Source organism: Neopelma chrysocephalum, unplaced genomic scaffold (genome assembly GCF_003984885.1).
Source record: "Neopelma chrysocephalum unplaced genomic scaffold, ASM398488v2 Primary Assembly neopelma1_101, whole genome shotgun sequence".
Taxonomy (NCBI): domain Eukaryota; kingdom Metazoa; phylum Chordata; class Aves; order Passeriformes; family Pipridae; genus Neopelma; species Neopelma chrysocephalum.
The window spans coordinates 3,549,383-3,571,952 of record NW_020897764.1 but is presented as its reverse complement, the minus strand read 5'-3'; the positions used below and the strand labels follow the sequence as shown (position 1 = coordinate 3,571,952).

Sequence of the window (22,570 nt, the reverse complement as noted above, 5' to 3'; positions counted from 1 at the left end):
ACAAATCACCTTCTTGGAAAACACAGGGAATCCCACAACCTCCCCTTTCCCCCTTTTGCTGTGTATGAGATGCACATTTATGGATGAAGGGTCTTGATTTAGCTCTTCTATCATTCTAAACCACCTGTGTCCCCTCTCTCCCAAACTCTGCACACACCTGGGGCACAGCAGGATTTCAGCAAAATCCTCGCTTTGTGGAACGCACATTTCTCCTCTCCAAAAACCACTAGAGGGCATTGGCCAACCGAAGGAATATCCAACACGGTTGCCACCTACTGCTAAAGAAGTTTTGCGGGCCAGGAACAGTGACACGGCCTGTCTCAGCCTTACCCTCTGTCCTCCGTGTTTGCTTGCAGACCCACAGATAAGCAGTGACGCACAGGAGCTGCTTTTCGCCGCCGTTATCCAGAGCTCTGATCTGCAAACAGATAAATATTCCTTGTTACAGCAAACGAAAATGAAACCAGCAGCACTTTCTTTAAGGTTTGTGAAGGAGCAGAGTCCTGGCTGTGTTTTCGGCTCTCAATTTTATTGGGCTGCACTTGGCAGTGTCTCCTGGGCACTCAGTACTTTGGCAGTTCTCCTCTTCTGACAGGTTAAAAAAAACCCCTGAATCTCAGCTTTTCTACTCTTTAATATTACTGAATGGTTCTTTCTCCTTGTAAGACAGCATGTGTGATTTCTGCTGCTAGACTATAAATCATAGAAACGCAGAATGGTTTGGGTTGGAAGGGATCTTAAGGATCATTTAGTTCCAACCCCCCATCGTGGGCAGGACACTTCTGAAAGAGCCTGGAGCTGTTGGGCTCAGTAATGTCCCTTCTAAGAACAACTACACAGCCACATGTCAGGAGCACACCAGCATCTGAAGTCTTGCCTGACTATATTCAAGTGTTGCCTCTGAGCTTCAGGAGGAATTAAAAAACAGAGATCACAGGCTTTAGGAAATAAGATCTTTTTAAAGGGAACACCACTTCCAAGAATTACTCAGGTGCTGAGAAGTGAAGTCTTAGAGTGCCTGGTGGTTTTGCAGAGTGCCCGATGCCTGTGCTGGGTGTCTAACCCCTTTGTACTTGGTGCATGGGCCATGGGGGAATTTTGGGGATGCCACATGGGGTCACAATTTCTAATCAGCCTCCATTCCTGGCCAGGACTGGGTAGAGCTGGGAACTGCTGGGGATATTGCTGCTACTGGGACCACATTAGGAGTTTAGTGAGTATGCAGGTGTCTTGACCCAACGCTAAACGCCAGGGCCATGCCCTGTTTGTCCCCTGATGTGACAGCAGTGACAGGCTGTCCCTGCTCCTGCTTATAGCCCTGGTCTCCACAGGGCAGCTGTGGCCACCGGGTGCTTGAAACCTCTTGCCACAAGCTGCTCTGAAAGCCAGGCTGGACATTGCTCCTTTAAATTCTTCCTCCACATAAGCAAGACCTGGACCTGTTCCTACAACATCCAGGAGGAAAAACCTCAGGCTGCACCCAGAGGAGCAGGAGAATCAGGTGCTGGAGATGTACAGCCCTAATTCAGGGTCATTATCACATCCCCGGTGCCAAGAGCAGCGTTTCTTTCCGTGTTTCGATGACAGGAACAGCTTGTGCTGCTCAGCTGTGATTTATGGCGCAGGATAAGAGGGAGGCGGGAGCCTGGCAGAACACGGGCAGGGCACGTGTGCTTCTCCTGTGCCCTCATTTGCCTCTCGCCATCCAAGTGCCTGGATAGAGCTGCTTGTTCCCTGGCTCTGCCGGGCAAAGCTGTGATCTGGGGAAGCCTGTGGAAAATGTGGTGCTTCACACAGGGTTTACTGTGTGGAGATGGCAGGTGGAACAGTAATCCAGTGGGAAAACACGGCTGGGCACGGAGCTGTAATGCTCATGTAGAATGTCCACGTCCTTTTCTCCAAAAATGGGAGGTGAGGGTGCAGCTAAACCAGGGAATGAACTAGATTTTGGAAAACTGGTGCTCCCCACGTCTTTGTGGAGAGCAGAAAAAGGAGACAACTGTAGCAACAGAATTATCTGCTGGTCCCACCACGTGTAGGGTGTTCAATGAGGTGTAGGACCAGCCACAACACATTGAGCTATCTGGGGAGGTAAGGCTGTAGGAGCTGTGAAACACAGTGTGGGGTGCTGGTGTCAAATTAGTGCCATCAGGGAATGTCTGAGGACAACCTATCCCATCCCATCCTGCTGCATCAAAGGGGCACAGATTTCCTGAGGTCCCTTGTCACCTCACCAGCCCCATGGGGATGTCTTCATACCCTTGAGCACCTCAGCTGGCTCAAAACACAACAGAGCTGAGGAGCTTTAAAATCACACAGAGATAAGCTCAACAACAGGGCCCTCACCCACGCCACAGCTGCATAGAGGTTTTCTGGTTATAGATATCTCCTCGTCCAAATCCTACCCTGGGGCTGCTGTTCTTTATCAGAATAACCTCCAAAATCTCTATAGTTGAAATTGTACCACTCCTTCACCAATCATTCCCTTGCTCACTTGCAGGCAAAAGTGATGGATATTGGGAGTGTGGCTATAAGAGTCTCCCTTGCCTCCTGACAGCTTTTCAGCCTTAATTACCAGAGAGCACTTTGGGATGCTTTGACTATGAAAAGCACTTAAGGACCATTAAGTTCTCATCTCTATTTACTCCAAAGTAGCAGCCAAGTATTTATTTCCAGAGAAGTGTAATAGATAATAGTTTCCCATGCACTATATCTCAGGGGAGCAGGTTTATTTTAGAGGGAGATCCTTCTGTGGTATTCATCCTGGTGGCAGGGTTCTCCTGTAATGTTTTACCCTGATATGTAACTCATGTGGTCCCCAAGAAACCAGGTTCCCAGGAAATTTCAAGTCTTTCAGCCTCCTCAGCTGGACTGACCTGAAAGCCCCCAAAGCCTCTGCTTGTGACAAAATATTTCAGCTCCACTGGTTGCAGATATTCCTACTTTGGTGAGTTTCATGCACAAATCGATGTAATGGAGTCAGACATGGCCAGAACTGGCATTTTGGTCCCTCACTCAGCTTCCCTGGTCAAAATGTAGGTGCACCCATGGGGTTTTTTTGAGCACTTACCTTATGGAGATGGTTTCATCCAGCTGAGGATGTGTGTGCCAGGCCAGGTGTGGAAACACAGCCAAGCCCCAGGACATCTCCACCTCTCCTCCAAACCCAAGTGTGTCATTTAAGCCTTATTTCATTTTATTTTAGTGTGATGCCTTAGTGAGATACATGGTGCTTCTGGTCCCCCAGAGGAGGACAAGCATTGCCCAGGAGCACTTTGGCCAGCTGAGAGATTGGGAGAAGGAGGCAGCTGCCCAGTAGATGGCAATACTGCCATTCACTCAGCAGCAGGCTTGGAGGGATAAAACAAGCTGATGGAAATGTGTGGATTAAGCAGCGCTGAAAACTCCTAGTGGTCATAGCTTTGAAAGAGTCATAGAGTCATAGAATCACAAAATGGTTTGGGTTGGAAGGGACCAGAAAGATCATGTAGTTTCAGTGCCCCTGCCATGGAGAGGGATTCCTTCAACTAGACCGGGTTGCTCCAAGCCCCATCCAACCAGGCCTTGAACACTTCAAGGGATGGGGAATCCACAACTTCTCTGGGCAGTGTCTCACATCCCTTACAGGGAAGAATTTCTTCCCAATGTCTAATCCAACCCTGCCTTCTTTCAGTTTAGAGCCATTATCCCTTTTCATTTTAAAGCCATTTCCCCTTGTCCCATCACTATGTGCTCTTGTCCAAAGTCACTCTCCAGCTCTATTTGAAGCTACTTTAGGCACTGGAAGGGGCTCTGAGGTCTCCCTAGATCCTTCCCCTCTCCAGGCTGAACACCCCCAACTCTCCCAGCCTGTCTCCAGAGCAAAGTTTCTCCAGCCCTTGGAGCATCTTTGTGTCCTCCTCTGGACTCGCTCCAGCACGTCCATGTCCTGGAAGCATCAGAGTTTATCACAGCCTCTGTGCCAAGAGGAGTTCTCATTTCCTTTGAAACTGGGGGCTGGAGAAGCCCTGTATGAGTTTCCCGGCTGGTTGGAGATGGTCTCTCTGCAAGGCCCTCTGGCGTTCAAACCGTGGCCTCTCTGCTTTTAAGGGGCTGCATCTCAGAAGGAGTAAAACCAGGTGCAACCCACAGTTTTCTCCCTAGCCATGGAAGGGCTGGAACCAGCTGAGTGCCCTCACCGGGAAAAACGTGTCCCAGCCCCGTGGCACCGAGCCGGGACTCCCGCCCCGTTTGGTAGCGGGCGGGGCTGCTCCTCCCCATCCCTGGAAATCAATGATTTACTGACCCCAAGTAAACCCACCCCTGCACCCCCCACCCTGCTTAGGGCTTCACCACCCTCTGTATTTTCATTTGTATTCTTTTTTTCCCTCCACGCAGTCACCCTGTCTCCACCCTGCTTGTGGCACCCACAGGCACAGCATTACTCATCCCCCGCTCTCGTTTCGTTTTTCGGTGCCTGCACGCGTTGAACCGCGTGTGCAGCCACCAGACCAGAAAGCATTCCTCTCCGGGTGGCGGAACAGCCTCCGGAAAAGGGATGAGTCATTTGGCGACCAGGGGCCGGCGGGGACGGGGACAGGCTGTGACGCCAGGCTCGGCGACTCCAAACTTGGCGCCGGGCGGGAATGAGAGTCCCGAGGACTTTTCTTGTCAGGAACAGCTATAAAATGACGGATAGGACGGACTTTATCTCCTTCAGGGAAAAAAAAAATACAAACAACAAAACAACCCGGGAGCTGCAGGGCAAGGTCAGGACAGGGGTGTTGGCTCTGCAGCAGTGAGGGCATTTCCCCAGCGCCAGATCCTGCATGCGGTGGGATTGTGCCTGTCTTGGAGGCAGGAGCTTTGGGAAAACAAACCCCTTTTCTCATCTGTCTGGTTGATAGAAGGAAAAGGCAGGTTTGCACCTCGTGGCTGAGCAGTGTGACACTGCAGGGAGTAAGGTTGTCCCAGGCCTTTGGCAAAAGCAAATATCCCAGGTGATGCCTCTGCATCCCTGACCTCTGTCACTGTAACAGGCACTTTCTCTGCCCATGCACACACATTTCTCAAGGAATTCAGCAGAAGTTTGTCAGAGCTGAGGTTTTAACTCAGACCTAGAAACTGGCTTGGCTTTTCCATGAAAAGGGCATTGCAGAATTGGCAATTATTGGAATGTTCCTGCAGCCCACTTGAATCTTAGTCTGTCACTGGTACGTGATGGGAAAAAAAAGCAAGGTCCTACACCTGGATCGGGGCAATCCCAAGCACAAATAACAGGTTTGGTGGAGAATGGGTTGAGAGCAGCCCTGGGGAGAAGGACTTGGGGGTGCTGGTGGATGAGAGGCTGGACATGGCCTGGCAAAGTGCACTTACAGCCCCAGAAAGCCAACCATGTCCCGGGCTGCATCAAAAGAAACGTGCTGAAAGGAGCTACAAGAGAGCTGGAGAAGGACTTTGGACAAGTGCATGGAGTGATAGGACAAGGAGGGTTGCCTTTAAACTGACGTAGGGCAGGTTTGCATTAGATATTAGGAAGAAATTTTTTACCGTGAGGATGGTGAGATGCTGGCACAGGGTTCCTAAAGAAGCTCCACTTCCAGGGATGCCCCATCCCTGGAAGTGTTCAAGGCCACAATGTATGGGGCTTGGAGCAACCGGGTCTAGTGAAAGGTGTCGGGGGGGTTGGAACTTGATGATCTTTAAAATCCCTTCCAACCCAAACCTTTCTAGGACTCTGCAATTCCCCATGGAGATGCCCATGCCAGAAGCTGGTTGATGGGATACAGCACCTTGGGGCTGTTTCACCCCTGTCTCTTGGGGGTGATGCGTCCCTGGGTAATGATGCCCTTTGCTGGGGCACAGCACAAAGTCATCACTGTGAGCCAAAAACCCACCAGTGCAGCAGCTGGAGCTGTATGCTGGGGACTGTTCCCCTCCCAGTCAGAAAAAAGTTCATGTAAGAGGGAATTATAGACATAAATTCCATAAAAGAAAAAAACCCACAAGAAAACACATCCTTCTGGGTGGGGAAAGGGGCCGGGGTTCACCGCGTGTCCCAGAGCCTCCACAGACGAGCCTCTTTTCAGTGTTGCTGCTTTTACAGCTCAGCAAATAATTTGTAACAAATAGTTTATTCAATTAATTGAGCTTCTCTGCTCTAGGGGCAGATGGCAACCTTTAAAATCGGATTCCCAATGGAAAATTAGACAGTGGCATTCTTTGGCCAATTTCCCTTGCTTTCAGGTCAATGGCAGGGGTTATGATTTATGCCTGTGCTGACAGACACAAACCCATGGGAGAGGTGTGCTTTTCCCTATCTAGATTCCTGGGATTTATTCAGCTTTTGTTTTTTACCATGGGCTGGCTCACATGCTCACCCCCTTCTTCTTTCTGTGCGGTTGCCAGAACCAAGAATATTTTCCCTGCTTTTCCCCTGGGGTGCAGGACTGTGGTGATGCTTCTTTTTGGCTGCATCCTTCCAGGTCCCATCCTTCCAGGAGCGCCATGGAGTGATGAGAAATGGTTTGTAACCCACGAGGGAAAGTGGTTTCCAGGGTTTCCAAGAGGTTTCCCAAGATTTCTCCTAAATGCTTCTGGGTGATGTGGATGCTGCCATGACTGTTGTCTATTCTACCATCCCACAGAGAGAGGCAGCCACCATCCACAAGTCCAGCAAGTTCAGGAAACACCCCCTCCCCCAGATCCCAGCCCCTGATTTTTACTTTATTTAGGGAAAAGAAAAGAGGTTATTGTGCCACACAGGAAACACTGGTGAAGCAGGAAGCAACTTGAACAGGACAATTGTCAAATGCCACCGCAAGGTGATGTGCCGAGGACATTGCCATGGCACAGCTGAGCAGGGGCACCTCAGGAGCCTCAGGATCTCCTGGACACGGATCTTGCCAAGAACCAAGAGCTTAGATCTCATTTTTGCTTCCCTGGGATGCTTTTGGAGGGTGAGAAAAGCAATGGGAGTCCCCAAGCTCAGGAGAAGCCTCTTGGAAGACACCAAGCTGGGACAAGGGCTGCTCCTGCCATGGTAGGATGCTCCCATTTCAACACTCGGGGTGGGAACCCCAGCACACACATTAGCTTCAAAAAGGGATAAAAAGGACCAAAAACAAAGAAAGAAGAGACAACTGTGACATGCAATGCACCATACACACCCATCATCCAAATTTCTGAGCCACAGTGAAGGACAAACAGGGTGAAGACGCTGCCGTATTCAAACAAAATTCTTTTATTGAAAGTGTAATGGAAATTTCTTCATATTGCTTTGATGAAATGAGAGACAGCAGCTGTAGACAAATATGCTTTTTTATAAACAAATGCAAATGGATAAGGTAAAAATAAAGCATTTTTTTTTAACTTGTACCTTTAAGCAATGTAATCACAATATATACACAAAGAAAGCTAAAATAAAGCTATGTTGAAACCAAAGCGTTTCAACCAATACATTAGATAATTACAGATTGTGTCAATAAATACCCAGTTTTTAAACTGTTTAACAGGCGACTTTTTACACAGATACCAAGAAGAAAAAAAAATTATATATTTACAATTCAGTGCCCTGGGAAAAAAAAAAAAAGAGAAAAAAAATCTTTTTTCTTTCTTTTTGGCACCAACACAAATAAAAAGAATAAATTATTGAAAAAATCCACAAAGGCAGGAGTCAATCCCAATCATTCATTTAAAAAAAAGTGTGTATATTATATATATAAAATATATGTATATATTTTATATATATAAATATATATATGCAGAGAAACCTAGGAATGTTATAAAATATATTAGTGCCAATAAATACAGAACGGTACCAGACTTTCAACTGTCAGTATTTCTGATGCAGTCTTGAAGGATAGAAACTACCACCTAGGGAGATAACTGAAGGGGGGATTTTACAGTCTAAAGAAACGACGACGACAACAACAACAAAATAATAATAATAATAACAATAATAATAATTATAATAATATATATATATATCCAGGAAATCCTCCATCTGCCAGTAGTATTCCTACAGTCGCCCTCCTGCCCGGCGGGGGGTCCCCGGGGGCGATGCTTTGCGGGAGGATGCGGGAGTGAGCGCGGGGCGAGGACGTGGCTCCGCTTCCGAGTTGACCGGCTCAATTCCAGAGAAGATGTACAATTAAATAGGAATAACAACGATTAAAAAAAAAACCCAAGCAACCCAGCCTTCGCCATATTCATACGCCAGAAGTTTCCTAAATTGCCCGCAGGTTTGCATGAGGCACCCGTGGATGAGCAGGTACCCAAGAGCACCATCCCTGTCGTTGGGGATAGAAACAGTTCAGCCAATAGAAAAATCCTCAAATCCATATTTTGGGGTTATTTCACCGTGTGTCTGCACCCCCGGGAGTTCCTTCCAGCTGCTCCCAGGGCTGTGGGGCTGGGACACCAGAGCTGTGTCCTCCCCCTGTGCTGGTTAATGCCAGGAATCGCTCCCATCAACAAATTTTCCAAGGGGGAATTTAAAGCCGATAGGTTTTAAATCCATTTTGTTTTTTCCATACCACTGGTGTAGGCACTTAGTGTATCACTGACGTACAGATTTTATGTCCAGTTACATCTCGTGGCCAAATAGTGTCATGTTCTCAGACTGATTTAAACAGCAAAAGGCCAAGGCAGCCTCCAATATCCTTCCTAAACACGATGATTTATCTCATTTTAAAAACCAAAAGCCTTTAGTTTTTCAGCTTCGTCTTCAGGTATTGTTCTTCCTTCCCTCAAAAACCGTACTCAAAGGATAAATAACCCAGTAAACTTCATATCTATCTGTTTTACTTAAATCACCTGATTCACCTCTATAAAAAATTAGTACAATCAGCCTGATCCACTGGATTTTGGAGCTGCGATATCCTCGGTGTTCGGGAGTCCTAAGGAGCACTTGCTGAGGAGCTTGAGCACAGTGTTGCTGTTTTGGCTTTGCTCTCCCAAAGCCCCCCCGAGGGCTGCAAAGGTCCTTATCTTTACACCTCCCCACCGCTGCTAACAGTTCCTCTGCATATTCAGGCACCATAACTGATGGGGAGAGATCTCATGGCCAAATCCTCAGGAAATTAAATAAATTATAAAATAATTTACAAAAAGGGGTTGGGTTTTGTTTTGTTTTGAGCTAGTTCTTGTTATTTCTTAAACAGTTGAAGGGTTTGCTTGTTTTGCTCCCCATAGGGATATTACGGAGACCAGACACCATCTGAGGGCTGAGAGAAACCAAGGAATGTTGCACAAACGCTTCCCCCGTCCCTGCCCTCCCACCCACTTGTGTTCAGCATTTTTAGAAATGTGAAGTGAAGACCAAACAGCCAACATCACTCAGAAAAACCAGGGTCATCTTCCTGTTGAAGACCTTATTGCCCTTCCAGGTCATCGACAAACCACAGTGCTATTCACGTACTACAGGTAGAAAATAAATAAATACAGATATATTATGCAAAAAAATATGATTGTACACATAATACATCTGAGGTATTACCAATTTAAATAAGGTTTCATGCTAGTTCAAGCTTCGGTGGCTAGTTAAATTCTGGAATTTGCAATAAATAGATGAAGAATGATTATGTATATAGTGTATGGATCTCTTCTGTAAACCTCGTCCGATTTAAACGCAAGAGCAGGTTGGGCTGACTCTTACGCAAACCACAAATTTTCACAATAAATACAGCTTCAAAAAGTTGTCTTAAAAAGTTCCTGCAACACTGAAACGTTTCTAGAAGGGGCTGTGTGTACGACTGGCAACATTAGCGAGGAGTATTTCTCAACGGGTCTTTTCATACAAAACACAAGGAAATTCTTATGTGAAAGTCTTTTTCCCTCCCTCCCCTCCCCATCCCATCATGAGAGTTTAGAAATTTTTGCACAAACAGCGAGAGAACTGATTGTAGCTGCAGTATGTCAAAACGTCCACGTTCTATAAAGACCAAAAATAGTTTATCTGCTTAGAAAGTCTTTCGTTGTTGTTGGGTTTTCCTCCTTATATTTGAGTAGCACATTGTCATCCTTCTGGTGAAAGTTTGCCCATCCAACTGTTCTTCCATTTTCCTTTTGGCTCCAGTCCTTATTGCCTGAGCCACACACGGGTGTTTCACACTTTCACCGTCTCCATCAGCGATGACTTGATGGCATCCTCCAAAAGTTGATTGTCTGTGAAAGGGGCTGGGGTTTCAGGGACGGATTCAGACAAACCAATGAGGGACTCCAAGAAACAGGAGCCCTGATCTCCAGCTTGTGGGAAGCCTGGGAAATTAGGCAACTGAAACTGTAACGCTGAGAAGTTATCGAGGTTCTCATACTCCTTCAAGGAGTTGTAAAGCGGTCCCAAGTTATAGTCCGAGAAGGACTGGAAGAAATCCAAGGAGTCAGAGGAAAGGCTGAGGTCAGCGTAGCTCTTAGAGCAGGGCTCAGCAGGGGATGAGGCGCAGCAGGAGAGCCCATCGCACCGCGCGTGGGCAGCATCCTCCAGCAAACCCCCGCTGTCCTGGTTGGCATTCTCGTCCAGGCACTCCGAGAGGTGGGACAAGTGGCCAGGGACGGGCTTGGCCTCACTGCCATGGTCCTCAATGAAGAAGTCAGCAGGGTGGAAGCAGCTGAGGTCATCCTGGCCATGGCCACCCTCCTCCTCGGCATCCGAGTCGTTGAAGTGAAGGATGCGTGCCAAGCCGTCGTCGTCCACGTCCGACTGGGATTTGTCGGAGGGGAGGCTCTCGTAGGGCTCCTCCAGGTCTTCGCTGGGGTGGGAGGAGATGGAGGAGTCCGTCATGTCACTGCTGCAGCTGTTCTCCCCTAGGGCCTCCAGGTCAGGGCTGAACTGGAAGGCAGGTGCCAGCGGCACTGCGCGCTCCTCCAAGGAGCCCTTCCCTGCCACACATCCCAGAGGTGGGAGCCGCTCCCGGAAAGGGGGCTCGGCCTCCAACACCTTCTCGCTGCTCTGCTGCTGCTTTTCCAGCTCCAGCTTCATGATGGTGTGGATGAAGTGTGTCTGCACACGGGCCTGGTTGAACTCGATCCTGCCCTCGGTGTTGCCACAGCCATCCTTGGTGCAGCCGCAGGGAAAGGAGGTGTGATCCATCTGGCATGGGGAGAAGAAGAGGTGGAGGATTAGGATCAATCCAAGCGGCACAAAGTCAAAACCACCTCCAACTCACCCACCCTGAGAAACAAAGTAACAGCTGAAGGGTTTAAAAGCAGACCAAAAAAAACAAAAACAAAAAACCAAAAGATGCCCTGCTCTTTGGAAAGGGTGTCATAAAAAGTTGGATTTCAGTGAAGAAAATTAAAAGATTCAAAAAGAAAGCAAAATATAACGGTCCAAAAGGAAACATAAGGGGGCAAACGTGATTTTTTCTATTTATTACTATTTATAGATATCATTATCTGATCTGCAGCAGCCACTAGAGGGGGGCTGTGGCCCACACATGGAGCACCCGCGTGCACCCATCTGACTGTGTGCATCCACCTACGCCACCTCCAGCCTCCAAGCACCACAGCATCGAGGGAGTGAGCAGTGCCCAGAATAGGGAATACGGCTCCTCAAATGCAGCTAGGCAGCCATCCATAAAAAAATAATCTGAAAAATATAACATACTAATTGAATACAGAGGGATTATCCCACTGTGCAGGTGGCCTGCACAGCTCGCTGTGGGCTGACGCTCAGCTGACACTCCCACGTTCTCCTGAACGCGCTGGGAGTTGTGACACACGCCAAGGGAAAACAGAATTAAAAATAAAACCAGGGGGAGGGGCAGAAATCACAGCCTTGCGTGAGGAGCAAGAAGCTTTCCCTTGCAGACATTCCCACGTGGCCCATCTCCAGCAGGAGACCAAGCAGGTACGGGTCTCGTGGGGACACACGTGGTGTGTGCATTCTCACTGCAGGCTCAGGCACATCCCCACGGCTGCTCCAGCAGCACAGGGATTGCTGCACGTGTGATTTGGGAAGCGGACGCTTTCAAGCAGCGTCTGCCTTGCAGCCTGGGGAGCATCTCCAAGACCTTTCCTCACCTGCTCCGCTCCGAGCGTAGCTGGGAACGGACGCACTTTACAGGCTGCTCTAACCCTGTCCTGCTGGCTCCAAACCCCCGTGCTCTAACACACAGCTGGAGCCCTGGTGCTCCCCCACACCCAGAGATGAGGGCAGTACCTGACACTTAATGCCTGCCAAGCTGCAGCTGCAGGTCTCCGGGTCGCAGACCTCCCGGCAGTCGCAGCCGCAGTCCTCCCGGGACAGGCGGATGTTGTGCAGCTCCCGCTTCTCCTCCTTGTCGATCTTCTTCACCCCCACGGCCTTCAACAGCGCACGTCTCTTCTTGGCAGGGTAGGGCTGCAGGAAGAACCCATCCTCCAGGTCCACATTGCTGACGTCGATGTCGTCGTCGGAGATGTCATCGATGGTGAGCTGGTTGGCCTCCTGCGACTCCTTTGTGCCGTTCATGGTGAGCTAAGGGAAGAAAATGGACAAAGCATTACTGGCGTGTTGGAGACGCAGAGCCATCAGCATCCCCAGATCAGGGGAAATGAGAAAGGAATGACCTGCCCCCTCCATGATGGCCAACCCCAGGAACAACATCTGTGTCAGAGCCCCCCAAAGACCTGACAGGGGCTGCTTCCTGGGATATCAAGTGTCTAAATCAGAGATGAAAAGGTTTTAGGAGTTGCTGAAGGAGTCTCAAGTCTAGGAATAGAGAGGTACTACCAAAAGAATAAAAATATCTTCAATGTCTTTTTCATCACTTTTCAAAGATGGAGAACCAAGTGAAAAACCCACACTGGAGCCTGTGTTTTTTGGAGACCCAAACAGGGCTAAGGACTGATGCCCCCAGGTCTCAGAGAGGCTCCTAATGAAAGCTGGCCAATTACTAATGACATCCACCAACTTCTCATCAACCCAGCCCCACGCTCCTACTCACTTTCCATTTCAATGCTTCCAACTTCTCCTCTTTTAATTTCTCTTCAAGTTTCCCCCGACGGACATTTTCCTGCTCCTTTGAAAACTCCGCCAGCGTGAACTGCCGGGAGGAGCTGTGTTTGCTCACCATCCCCAGGGTACAGCCCCCACGACTAGGCACGCTCGTGAACCCCTGGCAGCGTGGGAAGTAAAACACAGTGACCCGGTCAAACTCCACATTGTTCTTCTTTAGTCGCTTGGATTTCTTCAGGATAGATGTGGCTAAAAATGGGGGGGAAAAAAACAAAGCACAAAGTCAGTGCTGCCATCCCGCAGATACAATAGAAATGTTACAAAAAGGCTGTAAATATTACAAACACCAGGACTTATAATTACTCTCTCAACAGGGACATGATAGGACAAGGCTACATCATTACTTGTAGCAATCAAGGTTACATCGTTGCTTGCAGCAATCGAGGCTACATCATTGCTTGGTGGTGTTTCAGCAGCTAACACTTCAAAGGTGGGATGAGGATGGAGAGAAAACTAAGCCAAGTCCTGCTGCATCAGAGTCACCGATGAGATTGACCCTACGAAACGGCTGCTGCTTCTCCTTCCCGCTTGACTTCCCCCAGGAAACATACATTTGCTTATTCTTCACGTGCAGCAGAGCATAACGAACAAGCAACCAGCCATCCTACACGTCTGTCTCTCTAAACCCACACACTCTGCCCCACATTCAGGAGCCCATGGTCTGCTCCCGGGATGCTGGAGCACTGGCACTCCAGCACTGCATGGCTCCAGCTTTTGTGGCAGGGCAGAAAGTAGCCCAAACAGCTGGGTTTTTTTTTTCTGGTACTTCCTTTCACCATCCACTGGGAGGAACTCTGAATCTATAGTTTATTCTCAAGAGACTCATTTGAGAGCAGCTGCAAAGATGTTAATCTTCGTGCAGGTGATCCCAGGGTAAACATGGCAACACATGACTCTGGTTTATCTTAAACTGCTGAAACATGCTACACACCATTTAAAGAGGAACCTCTCCAGAGATACCTGGTCCTGCACATCTGCACATGCAAACGCAGCAGATGTAGGGGGACTAATTAGTCAAGGCAGGTTCAGAGTCAGTGAGTTTCCACGAATGTAGTTGGCCAAGAAAGCAAACCGAGGCACAGCAGTACTGGGCTACACAGCTGCAAGACAGTGGCAGGAACAAGAGCCAGCTACACCCAAATTTGGTGGTGGTGGTGGTGGGTATTTTTGGTCCTATTCTTTGCTGATGAATGGGTGCTTTGGTGGCCACCATGGAAATTTATGGGAAGAAATAACCCAGAAAGGATGGGTGACTCCTGCAGAGCTGGGACTGACCCCTGTTCTTCAGGTGGAAGAGACACAGGCAAGGAGCCAACAAAAGGACTGTGAAAACCCGAGGGGCTTGGCTGGTTTGGCTTGGCCCCGAAGGCTGGGAAAGTGCAAGACTGGACAGTTAGCTGCACCCACATTTCACAAGTCTCACTTGCCAAAATACAGCGTTTCAGTTTCATGGAGGAAAAAAAAAAAAAGAAAAAAGAGGTGTTCACCCAGCTGTGTCAGCAGCTTCTGCTCAATAGCTGGGGGTTCACACTGGGCGCTGCAGTCGCTCTGATGATATCTTTGCGCTGCGCGTTGCACTTTCATAATAACCTTGACTCAATCTTCTAAAACACGAGCCCTTTATCAAAAGGCAAGTTAACCACTGCGATCATCTATCGACTGAGCTGCTGCACTTTGGCATTTGCTTCTCTCTCCCTGCACCCCTCCTCCGAAATTGTTTTCCCATTCCTGACCCTTTTCCAATTGAGCCAGGGAATACAAAAAGTTCATTGTTTTGTCACAAAACCTGGGAAGACAAGCAAGAATGAGACTCTTTATTATTACAAGACTTCTAAAGCCTTTTCAGACCACTGCGTGTTTGTGTATGTCTGCTAAGTGGACCTTAACTGCTATATACAGTGGGTGTTCAGTATAATTTACTAGGCTGAACTATTTCTCCACCGTGAAGATGTTCCTCTATTGTATCTTTTATTTTTCCCTTCACACGGCAGATAAAGGGTTTTACAGCCTTGCCTCCTGTATGTTTTCCTAAAAGCTCTCGAAACTGATATTGCTGGGAAAACAAAATAGCATTTATCTGTACTAGCAGCGGAGGCAATGTCAAACATGTCATGTTCTTTGGCAAAGTACCCAACTTATGTAGGAAACGAGTTCTGAAATGGTAATTACACTACTGGTTAATCATTTTTGAAAAACAGTGTTATGGGCCTTTGCTGTCTGATTAATTTTTGCCTATGGAACAGTTTGACAGGGAATTGAGGGCTGGTGGGATGGTCCTGCAGCATGGGCTTGGAGGCCTCCACATGCCTCTGCACATCCAGGTCCTTGGGTTTCTATTCCTGGAAATTTGGACTTCAGCAAAAATACGATAAAGCAACGACAAAAACTGGGGGGAAGGGCTGAAGATCCTGAGGATGCTGGATGATTATAAATTGGTGTCATGACAGGCATTACAGTCACTTCCACCCATAAAGGTGTGCTCCAAGGGGGGACTCTGCGTGGTGAAGACCCACCAGCACGCTACAAAAAACCCGTGCAGAGGCATGGCTGATCCCAGGAAAGGGGCTGCTGGAGATACTCACGGGTGAAGCTGGACGTTAAGGCAGAGCTGGGCTTGGGCTCTCCGCGGGAGCTCTCCTCGTCAGTCTCCCAGCCCGAGGATGCTGAGGAGGAGAGGGGGGAGCAGGAGGAGGAGGAGCAGTAGGTACTGTCATCCCCCAGCTCTTCATACTTCCTTTTCAATACTCCGCTCATGGTGATGCCGTAATTTTCATATAACTGGAAAACAAAGGAGAAAAGCAAAATTAAGCGTGGGAAATACTGGCAATTTCTGATGATGAGCAGAATGGCTTTAGCCCCCCCCCCCCACAAGGCTCCTCCACCAGATCCACTTGGCCATGCAGGTGTGACTCCCAAAAAGTGCTCTTCCCAAAATACCACACCTGACTGTGCTCGCTGTGAACACCTGCTGAATTACTCTCACATTTTACAACACTGGAGAAAAAACAACTATCCCAGACAATAAACTGTCCAGAAACCAATTCAATCAACACAAATGTTATCAAACAGTAAGTATTATATTTTGCTTACTAATTCTTTTATGTTCGCTCTCCTTACCCAGATCGCTTTCTATGCAGTTACAGCTTTAACGTCTTGCTAATTACAAAAATAAGCCAGTTTGCAGAGAACAATCTGTTGGCATGATTTACTTGCTACAGCCCCCCGGGGAAACAGACTTATTAAATGAAGCACTGAAATACAAATATATCAACTGTGAAGAACAGCCCTTCTCCTCACGGTGCCTTTCATAGTCAGTCCCCCATTCAATAAGCTATTCTTGTTTAGGCTGGGTTATGTATCAAGCATAGTAGCAATTAAAAACAATGCAGCTAATTAAAAACAAAGGAGCTCTGTATTTGCCTAGATTCCTAAATTTCCTTCATGCTTTGCCCCTGCTCATCCTAAAGAGAGAAAAAAAAAAAAGAAAACCCAAAAATAACTGTGTTGCATCTTTTTAAACTTTGCTTTTATAAAGTTTGTACAATTTCAGGCAACAAAAAAAAAAAACCAAAAAACAAACAAACAAACAACAACAACAAAAACACACAAAAAAAGCGCCACGAAAGCTACAAACTTTGCCTACAATAGGTTTGGACAACACTCTCAGGCACATGGTGTGATTCTTGGGGTTGTCCAGGAGCTGGACTCGACTATCCCTGCGAGTCCCTTCAACACAGGATATTCCATTATTCTAATGAATATTAGCTCCCACCCAAGCTGGGATGCTCCTGATGCACTGATGACAGACCATTCCACCTTTTAGACACTGGCAACACCACCCCAGCTGCCCCTGCTTCTGCAGAAGTCTCTGCCAGCTTATTTTGAAGCCAGTGAGCCATTTCCAGAACTGAGACCCAGGCAGCTGCCAGAGGGGTGACTTGCTTCACCCCCATCCCACCAGGCTGTAAGACACAATCACAGTGGCAGAGATGCAGACTCAGCCCAGACACTCCTTCCAGCAAGGAGGGGAGAGCCCCAGCAACGTGGGATGCTACCAGCCACCCCATAATACGCAGAAGCTAAAGCATGCCTAAAATTTGGACAACACAGAGAGTAAACAGCCCCAGGATGGTGACAGCGCAGATATAGGGGTGCCAGACACCGAGCCCCCATCCCCTCCCACCACTTGAAACTCCTCCACAGGCTAAATTAATTCTTTGCAACCTTAACACTTTCTCACCCTCTTTTGCATGTCTGAAGTTAATTTAAGTCCCTGAAACAGAAAAAAGAACACTAAATCTGCCCTTCTGACAGCCCTGAGCAGGCGGCACAGACCCCACACCAGCTTCAAGAACCTCCCCATGATGGGATTTTCAATATCCCGACAGCGCCGTGCAGTATCACGTTGCAGGATGGGAGCACATGCAGTACCTTCCAAGCCCTGCACCAACCCTCGCTAATTATGTTTACCATCAGCTTCCCAGGAGACAACAGTCCCCTAAAAGGTCAGAAAAGTCTCCGGATGAAGCAGTTCCCTGGCCTGAAGAAGTTAATCATTCGCTGCAGCACATGTTTATGGGGCCAGTACATCCCCCATGGCCCCCTGAACCTGGGGGATGGGGAGAGGTGATCCCTCCATCCCTCCTCCTCCTCCTCCTGCAGACCTGGAGCTGCAGGTGGTTTTGCCACAGAGCAGTTGTTGTTTTTTTGGCCTTAATCCAAAATAGATGCAGAGAAGGTGGATTTGGCCACCCTCCAGCCCCAGCAGCACATGTCCTACCCAACACCTGGATTAACCCCTTTTCTGCCTGCTCCGCAGCAAAGCTGAGCTCACAGGCAGCCACGATATCCAAACCAGCGACCCGGCTGCATTTAAAAAGCATTATAATTTTATTATTTTTATATATATGCCTTCTGCACTGTCTCACATTTGCTTTAGGAAAACAATCAGGAGCATATAAACCCTCCAAATCCAAAACAGGGGTCTGAATCAAAGCCTGGGCTGCAGCCAGAGGTTTGCAGACCCCATTGTCCACCTGGAACGGCCAAAACTTTGCAAAAAAATCCCACAGCTGGCTTGAAAGAGCATCAGTTTGTGCCACAGAGTGGCCACTCGCTGCTCTAAAGGACAACTCTGACGCTGCCAGTGAGGGAAGCCACTGTAGCCAAGGGAGGGAAAAATCAGCTCCTCAGAAAGCCTGTAGGGGACACATCCAACAGCAAACAGCCTCCGAGATACAATGTTGATCACATCCAAGCCTCGTGGGAGACACCGGAGGGTGTTGGAGCAGCCAAGATCACTCTGCTGAGACAGGGATAACTCCCAGGTCCAGACCAAAGACACAACCCTGACGCTCAGGTCACCTGCAAACCCACCAGCCCCTCAGGAGCCACATCACATCCCCCCAGATCACACCACAGGGAAAACCGAAGCGCTCTTCTCAAGACAGAGAACTGAGCTAACACAAACACCAAGCCAGAGCCAAGGCAAACTGTGCAGAAGATGGTGCAATTCCATTTATTTATTTTTTAAATACTGTCATCAGCCAGAAGGATGAAGGGAGGTGTGTGCAGCTCCCATCTATGAGAACGAGCCAAATGCATAGGAAAAAAAACCCAAACCACTTCTGGCATGCTGTCTTCTTCAAAACACCTATTGTTTTGTTAATGCAAAGTAGGTGTCGTGCAAACAGGATTCTCAATTAATGGGAAAGAGCTGGTGAACCTGTTGCCCACCAGCCAAATACATTAATTTTCCCCTCTAATGCCTTCCCCCTTATTGCTGATTTATGGCTGTGATGTTTTCCAGGTGATGTTTTCAAATCCTTCTCAGGAGTGATGTAGTTGGGCTGCAGCCATTGGTGCCTACTTCTATCCACCCCCAAAATATCCTCTAGATGGGGGTATTCCTGTCAAAGGCAAGACAATCTTCTCCCCTCCTCACCCCAGCACTTGGGACCAGACTTCCCGCCAGCAATTTGGATGCTGCCTTTAAACCCATGTCACCAAAGCTTTTGGCCACTCAGCCAAAAAAGCCCAGAGGCTCATTCAGACACAACGAGGATATTTTAATTGCAGTAATTTTGCAAGGAACCTTAAATTCACAGTGATGTCTTACAAGGAAGCCCCAAAAATGTCCACAGTAGCATGAAAAAAATAAATATCTATATCTAAGCTTGCCATTGCAAATCTCTGCAAGCACTGCCGAGTGCAGGATTTTACCACCTTCTCCTTTTTTTTTTTTTTACATAACCTGAAATAAAATAATCCTATCTTCCTTTTAGTTGCCAAAAAAGACATTCTGTTCTTGGCTAAGACTTCTTACTCATCTATTTTACTGAAAACAGCTTTTGGAACAAGTACATAATGCAATGGATCAAACCCGCAGGAATTCCTCTCTGGCACCAGAACTCCCACTATCCTGGGAATACTTTCTAACAAATATTTAGCCCAGATGTGCATTCCTTTCTTTCTCTCTCCCTCCTTTTTTTTTTTTTTTTTAAGCATTTAAGTTTGGGGGGGGGGGGTGGGGGGGGGCTATCGGGTTGGGGGGAAGGGAATCAAATCTGCAAAGTCCCATTTCTGGCGCTCAGCAAGTCGCAGGGTAAAGCTCTAATACACTGGAATGCGAGGAATTAATGTTTTAACTATCCTCCTCTTGGACGACGTCTCAACAGTAAATATTTCGAGTAATTTAGATTTAAGAAGGTTTGGCATTTGTTTAGCCAAGCGCAGAGGAAGGCAACTAAAACTCCTACCAGTGTCCAGTCTCCGAGAGACTGCACAAAGAGGCATCGTGGCTTTGGGCAGAATTATGAGCAGAAGATGTTTCGGTGTTACATTTTGGGGCTGTAGATGTGCTTTGAAGCGACAGGCGATCGCAGCAGTGCAAGGAAAGCAAAGGAAACTCCTCACAGCGAGTCCAGCAGCTGCCTTTACTTGTGCCACAATTCCCATGGTATTGCAGGATAACACCTATGAGCAAGGGTATTTTAAATTTTGGGGGTTCTGTTGGTGAAGCATCCTAAAGAATGGAAGGATCCCAAATATTTGCATGAGTTATTGAAAGCAAAGTTTCTTTTGCCAAGCAATTTGGGTAACACCAAGAAAACAACAATCCCTGCTACCCCACAAACCTCAATGCAATGCACTGAAAATATTTATTGCGACTTTTTGAACTGGCTTGCTGACTTTAAAGCACAGCCTGCAGCCCGGGAGACAAAGTGGACTCACCCCAGTACACCAAGGTGGACTCTTCTCGGCACACTGGGACGAGGGCTCGGGCGCCGGGAGTGAGTTAACAACTCCGCTGAGCCATGAGTCAGAGCGGCTCCCGCTCCCTCCCCCAGAGCTGCAGTGGCTGTGCAGGTCTAGCAGGAGTAAATATTAGTTTAAAAAACACCACTGCATATTTCAGCCAGGTACGGCTCCGAAGGCGACTCGTGGGGCAGAGCTGAGGGAAGCTTTTGGGGTTGGTGTTTATTTGCACTCTGCCGTTTATTGTGGGTAAAGCGACCTCGGTGTGAGAATCACCAAAAACTGGTGTGGAGCTGAGCTTCCCCTTTAGCTATCCCAGAAATTTGATGTCTAACAGCAGTGGTGACTCCAGTAACACCTCTGGGGTTATTTAATAATCACCACACTATCAACACTGATTCATTGCTCGCTCATTTAACTATTTTAATTCTTTGCATATTTACTTAAGTGGTTTCCCCAGTGTCTCTGTGACAGCCTCCGCGATGACAACACTTCCCAATTTTGGGGCTGGCGGAGCCAAGGCAAGTGGGATCATCCCATGGGGACCCTCCAGGGGACAGTCCCATGCATGTTCCCAGCCACGCAAAGCTGTGCTTTCCAGTTCAGACCAGATTATTTTCACTCAGCTGGGTCTAAGGTTTCATAACCTTGCTCTGGTTAAAAATAGCCTCTGCCTACTATGCAACAGCACAACCCAAAGTACCCCGTGCCATGGAGCAGGAGCATGAATCAGTCCAGAGCACCACGAGTTTATTCTCCTGTCAGAGACTGAACAGGCAAAGTGCCTTCCCTGAGAAGAGCATCAGAAGTCTTTACTCCATCTCCTAATTTTTAGAAGGCCACAAAGAAAAACAAAAAACAAACAAAAAAAAGGCTTGTCAGATTTTTCTACCAAGCCCTTATTTCTTGCTGACAGCTTGAAAGGTAAATAAGAAACATTAGCAAACACATTAAAGGTTATCTGACACGGCCCGAATGAAAGGAGGTTGGGATGCACTCGGCGCTGATTGTGCTGTAATAAACATGAAAACAGCACAGTGTGCTTTGTCTAGGAAAATCCTCTATTTGATCACACCTCATGAATAATTCACACCAGGTTTCCATATTTGTCCTCCTGTAGGTACACGCTGTGCGTTACCTTCTCTGCTATATATACGCACGCATTTCCTGCACTGAATTATTAAAGGCTTTGCCGGGAGCTGCAGAGTCTCTCCATGCGGAGAACAAACTCACCCTCCTGAAAATAAACCCAGCCCCCCCACTCCTTGATGGGCTTTATCTGCAAACTGCTCAGCAGAAGAAAACTAAAATAATTTTCATGGAAAAATAAAATAAGAAAATAAAGTACTAATTGGTGATGAATTCCTAGTAACAAATGACAAGACTGGCAGTGCTGGGTTAAGGGTTGGACTCGATCTTAGAGGGCTTTTCCAACCTTAACGATTCTCTGATTCTGTGACTCCGAGGTTTGTAAATGGTTGTGAGGGTTATTCTCTCCATCCATCCCACCCAGGCATTCCAGGCGTTAGTAAGGCTGAACTGCTTTAGGAAAGGGCTGTCCCTATGTGTCAGCCTCTTCCTACTGCGACATTATGTAACTCGGAGGTGACAGACACTTTGGAGGATGCCGGGGGGGAGGGGGAGGCAAGCAAAAAAAAAAAAAATTACAAAAATCTAAGAAAACTCAGTAGTTTGGAGGGTTATTCCTATTTTCCCCCTTTTTCTCAGATGGGCTGTAAAAGCCGCGATGTTTTATTTCGGGAGGCGGCGTGAGGGGGGGTTGAGGGGTGCCCCGCTCCGTCTGTCCTCCCGTCGGTCCCTCCATGCGCCCGTCGGTAGGTGTTGCTGTAGCGACGGGAAAGCATCCCCAGCCGGGCGGATTTGGGGAAGAGCGAGCCGGCAAGGCTCCCCCCGCCCCCCCCCAACCTTTCTTTCAACATCAAAAAAATTGGAACCGCAGCCGTGAGGATGGAGCACAGCCTGGACTGACGGAGGGGGGGAACTCAGCGCTACTCCTAGTAAATATTATAAAGGTGTTCGCATCTCCGTACAGCGCTGCCGATGGGAAAGTGCGGGGGTGCCGGGGGCGCAGCAACCCCCTGTACCCCTTCCCACAAGGAACGCCGTCCCGCTGCCTCGGGGGGGTGGTTCCCGGAGCTTCCCGCCGGCTCACTCCCAGCCCCGGCCCCGCCGGGCTCCGCTCGCCCCCGGGCAGGACCAGCGCGGCCAGACGGCGCCGCTGCGGCGAGACCGCCCGGGCACGGGCGGCGGAGACCGCGGGAAGGGACCCCCGGGCGGCGGGGACCGCGGAGGGTCCCCCGGGCGGCGGGGACC

At 48.3% G+C, this 22,570-nt stretch overlaps 1 protein-coding gene across 4 annotated transcripts in view; it reads right to left on the bottom strand.

The window, feature by feature from the left end:
• Positions 1 to 7,206: 7,206 nt before the first annotated feature.
• The window catches only part of CSRNP1 (cysteine and serine rich nuclear protein 1), a 15,636-nt gene continuing 272 nt past the window's right edge, over positions 7,207 to 22,570 (bottom strand). For 2 of the 4 annotated variants that reach the window (XM_027695484.1, XM_027695485.1), the window contains exons 2-5: positions 15,562 to 15,757; positions 12,909 to 13,168; positions 12,143 to 12,439; positions 7,207 to 11,071 (exon numbers count right to left, since the gene is read on the bottom strand). In XM_027695484.1, the coding sequence (XP_027551285.1) occupies positions 10,088 to 11,071; positions 12,143 to 12,439; positions 12,909 to 13,168; positions 15,562 to 15,733 (1,713 nt within the window). In that variant the 5' untranslated portion in view covers positions 15,734 to 15,757 and the 3' untranslated portion in view covers positions 7,207 to 10,087. Of the gene's footprint in view, positions 11,072 to 12,142; positions 12,440 to 12,908; positions 13,169 to 15,561; positions 15,761 to 21,671; positions 22,343 to 22,570 lie in introns of those variants that run through there. The other 2 variants (XM_027695482.1, XM_027695483.1) reach the window with 2 other exon arrangements.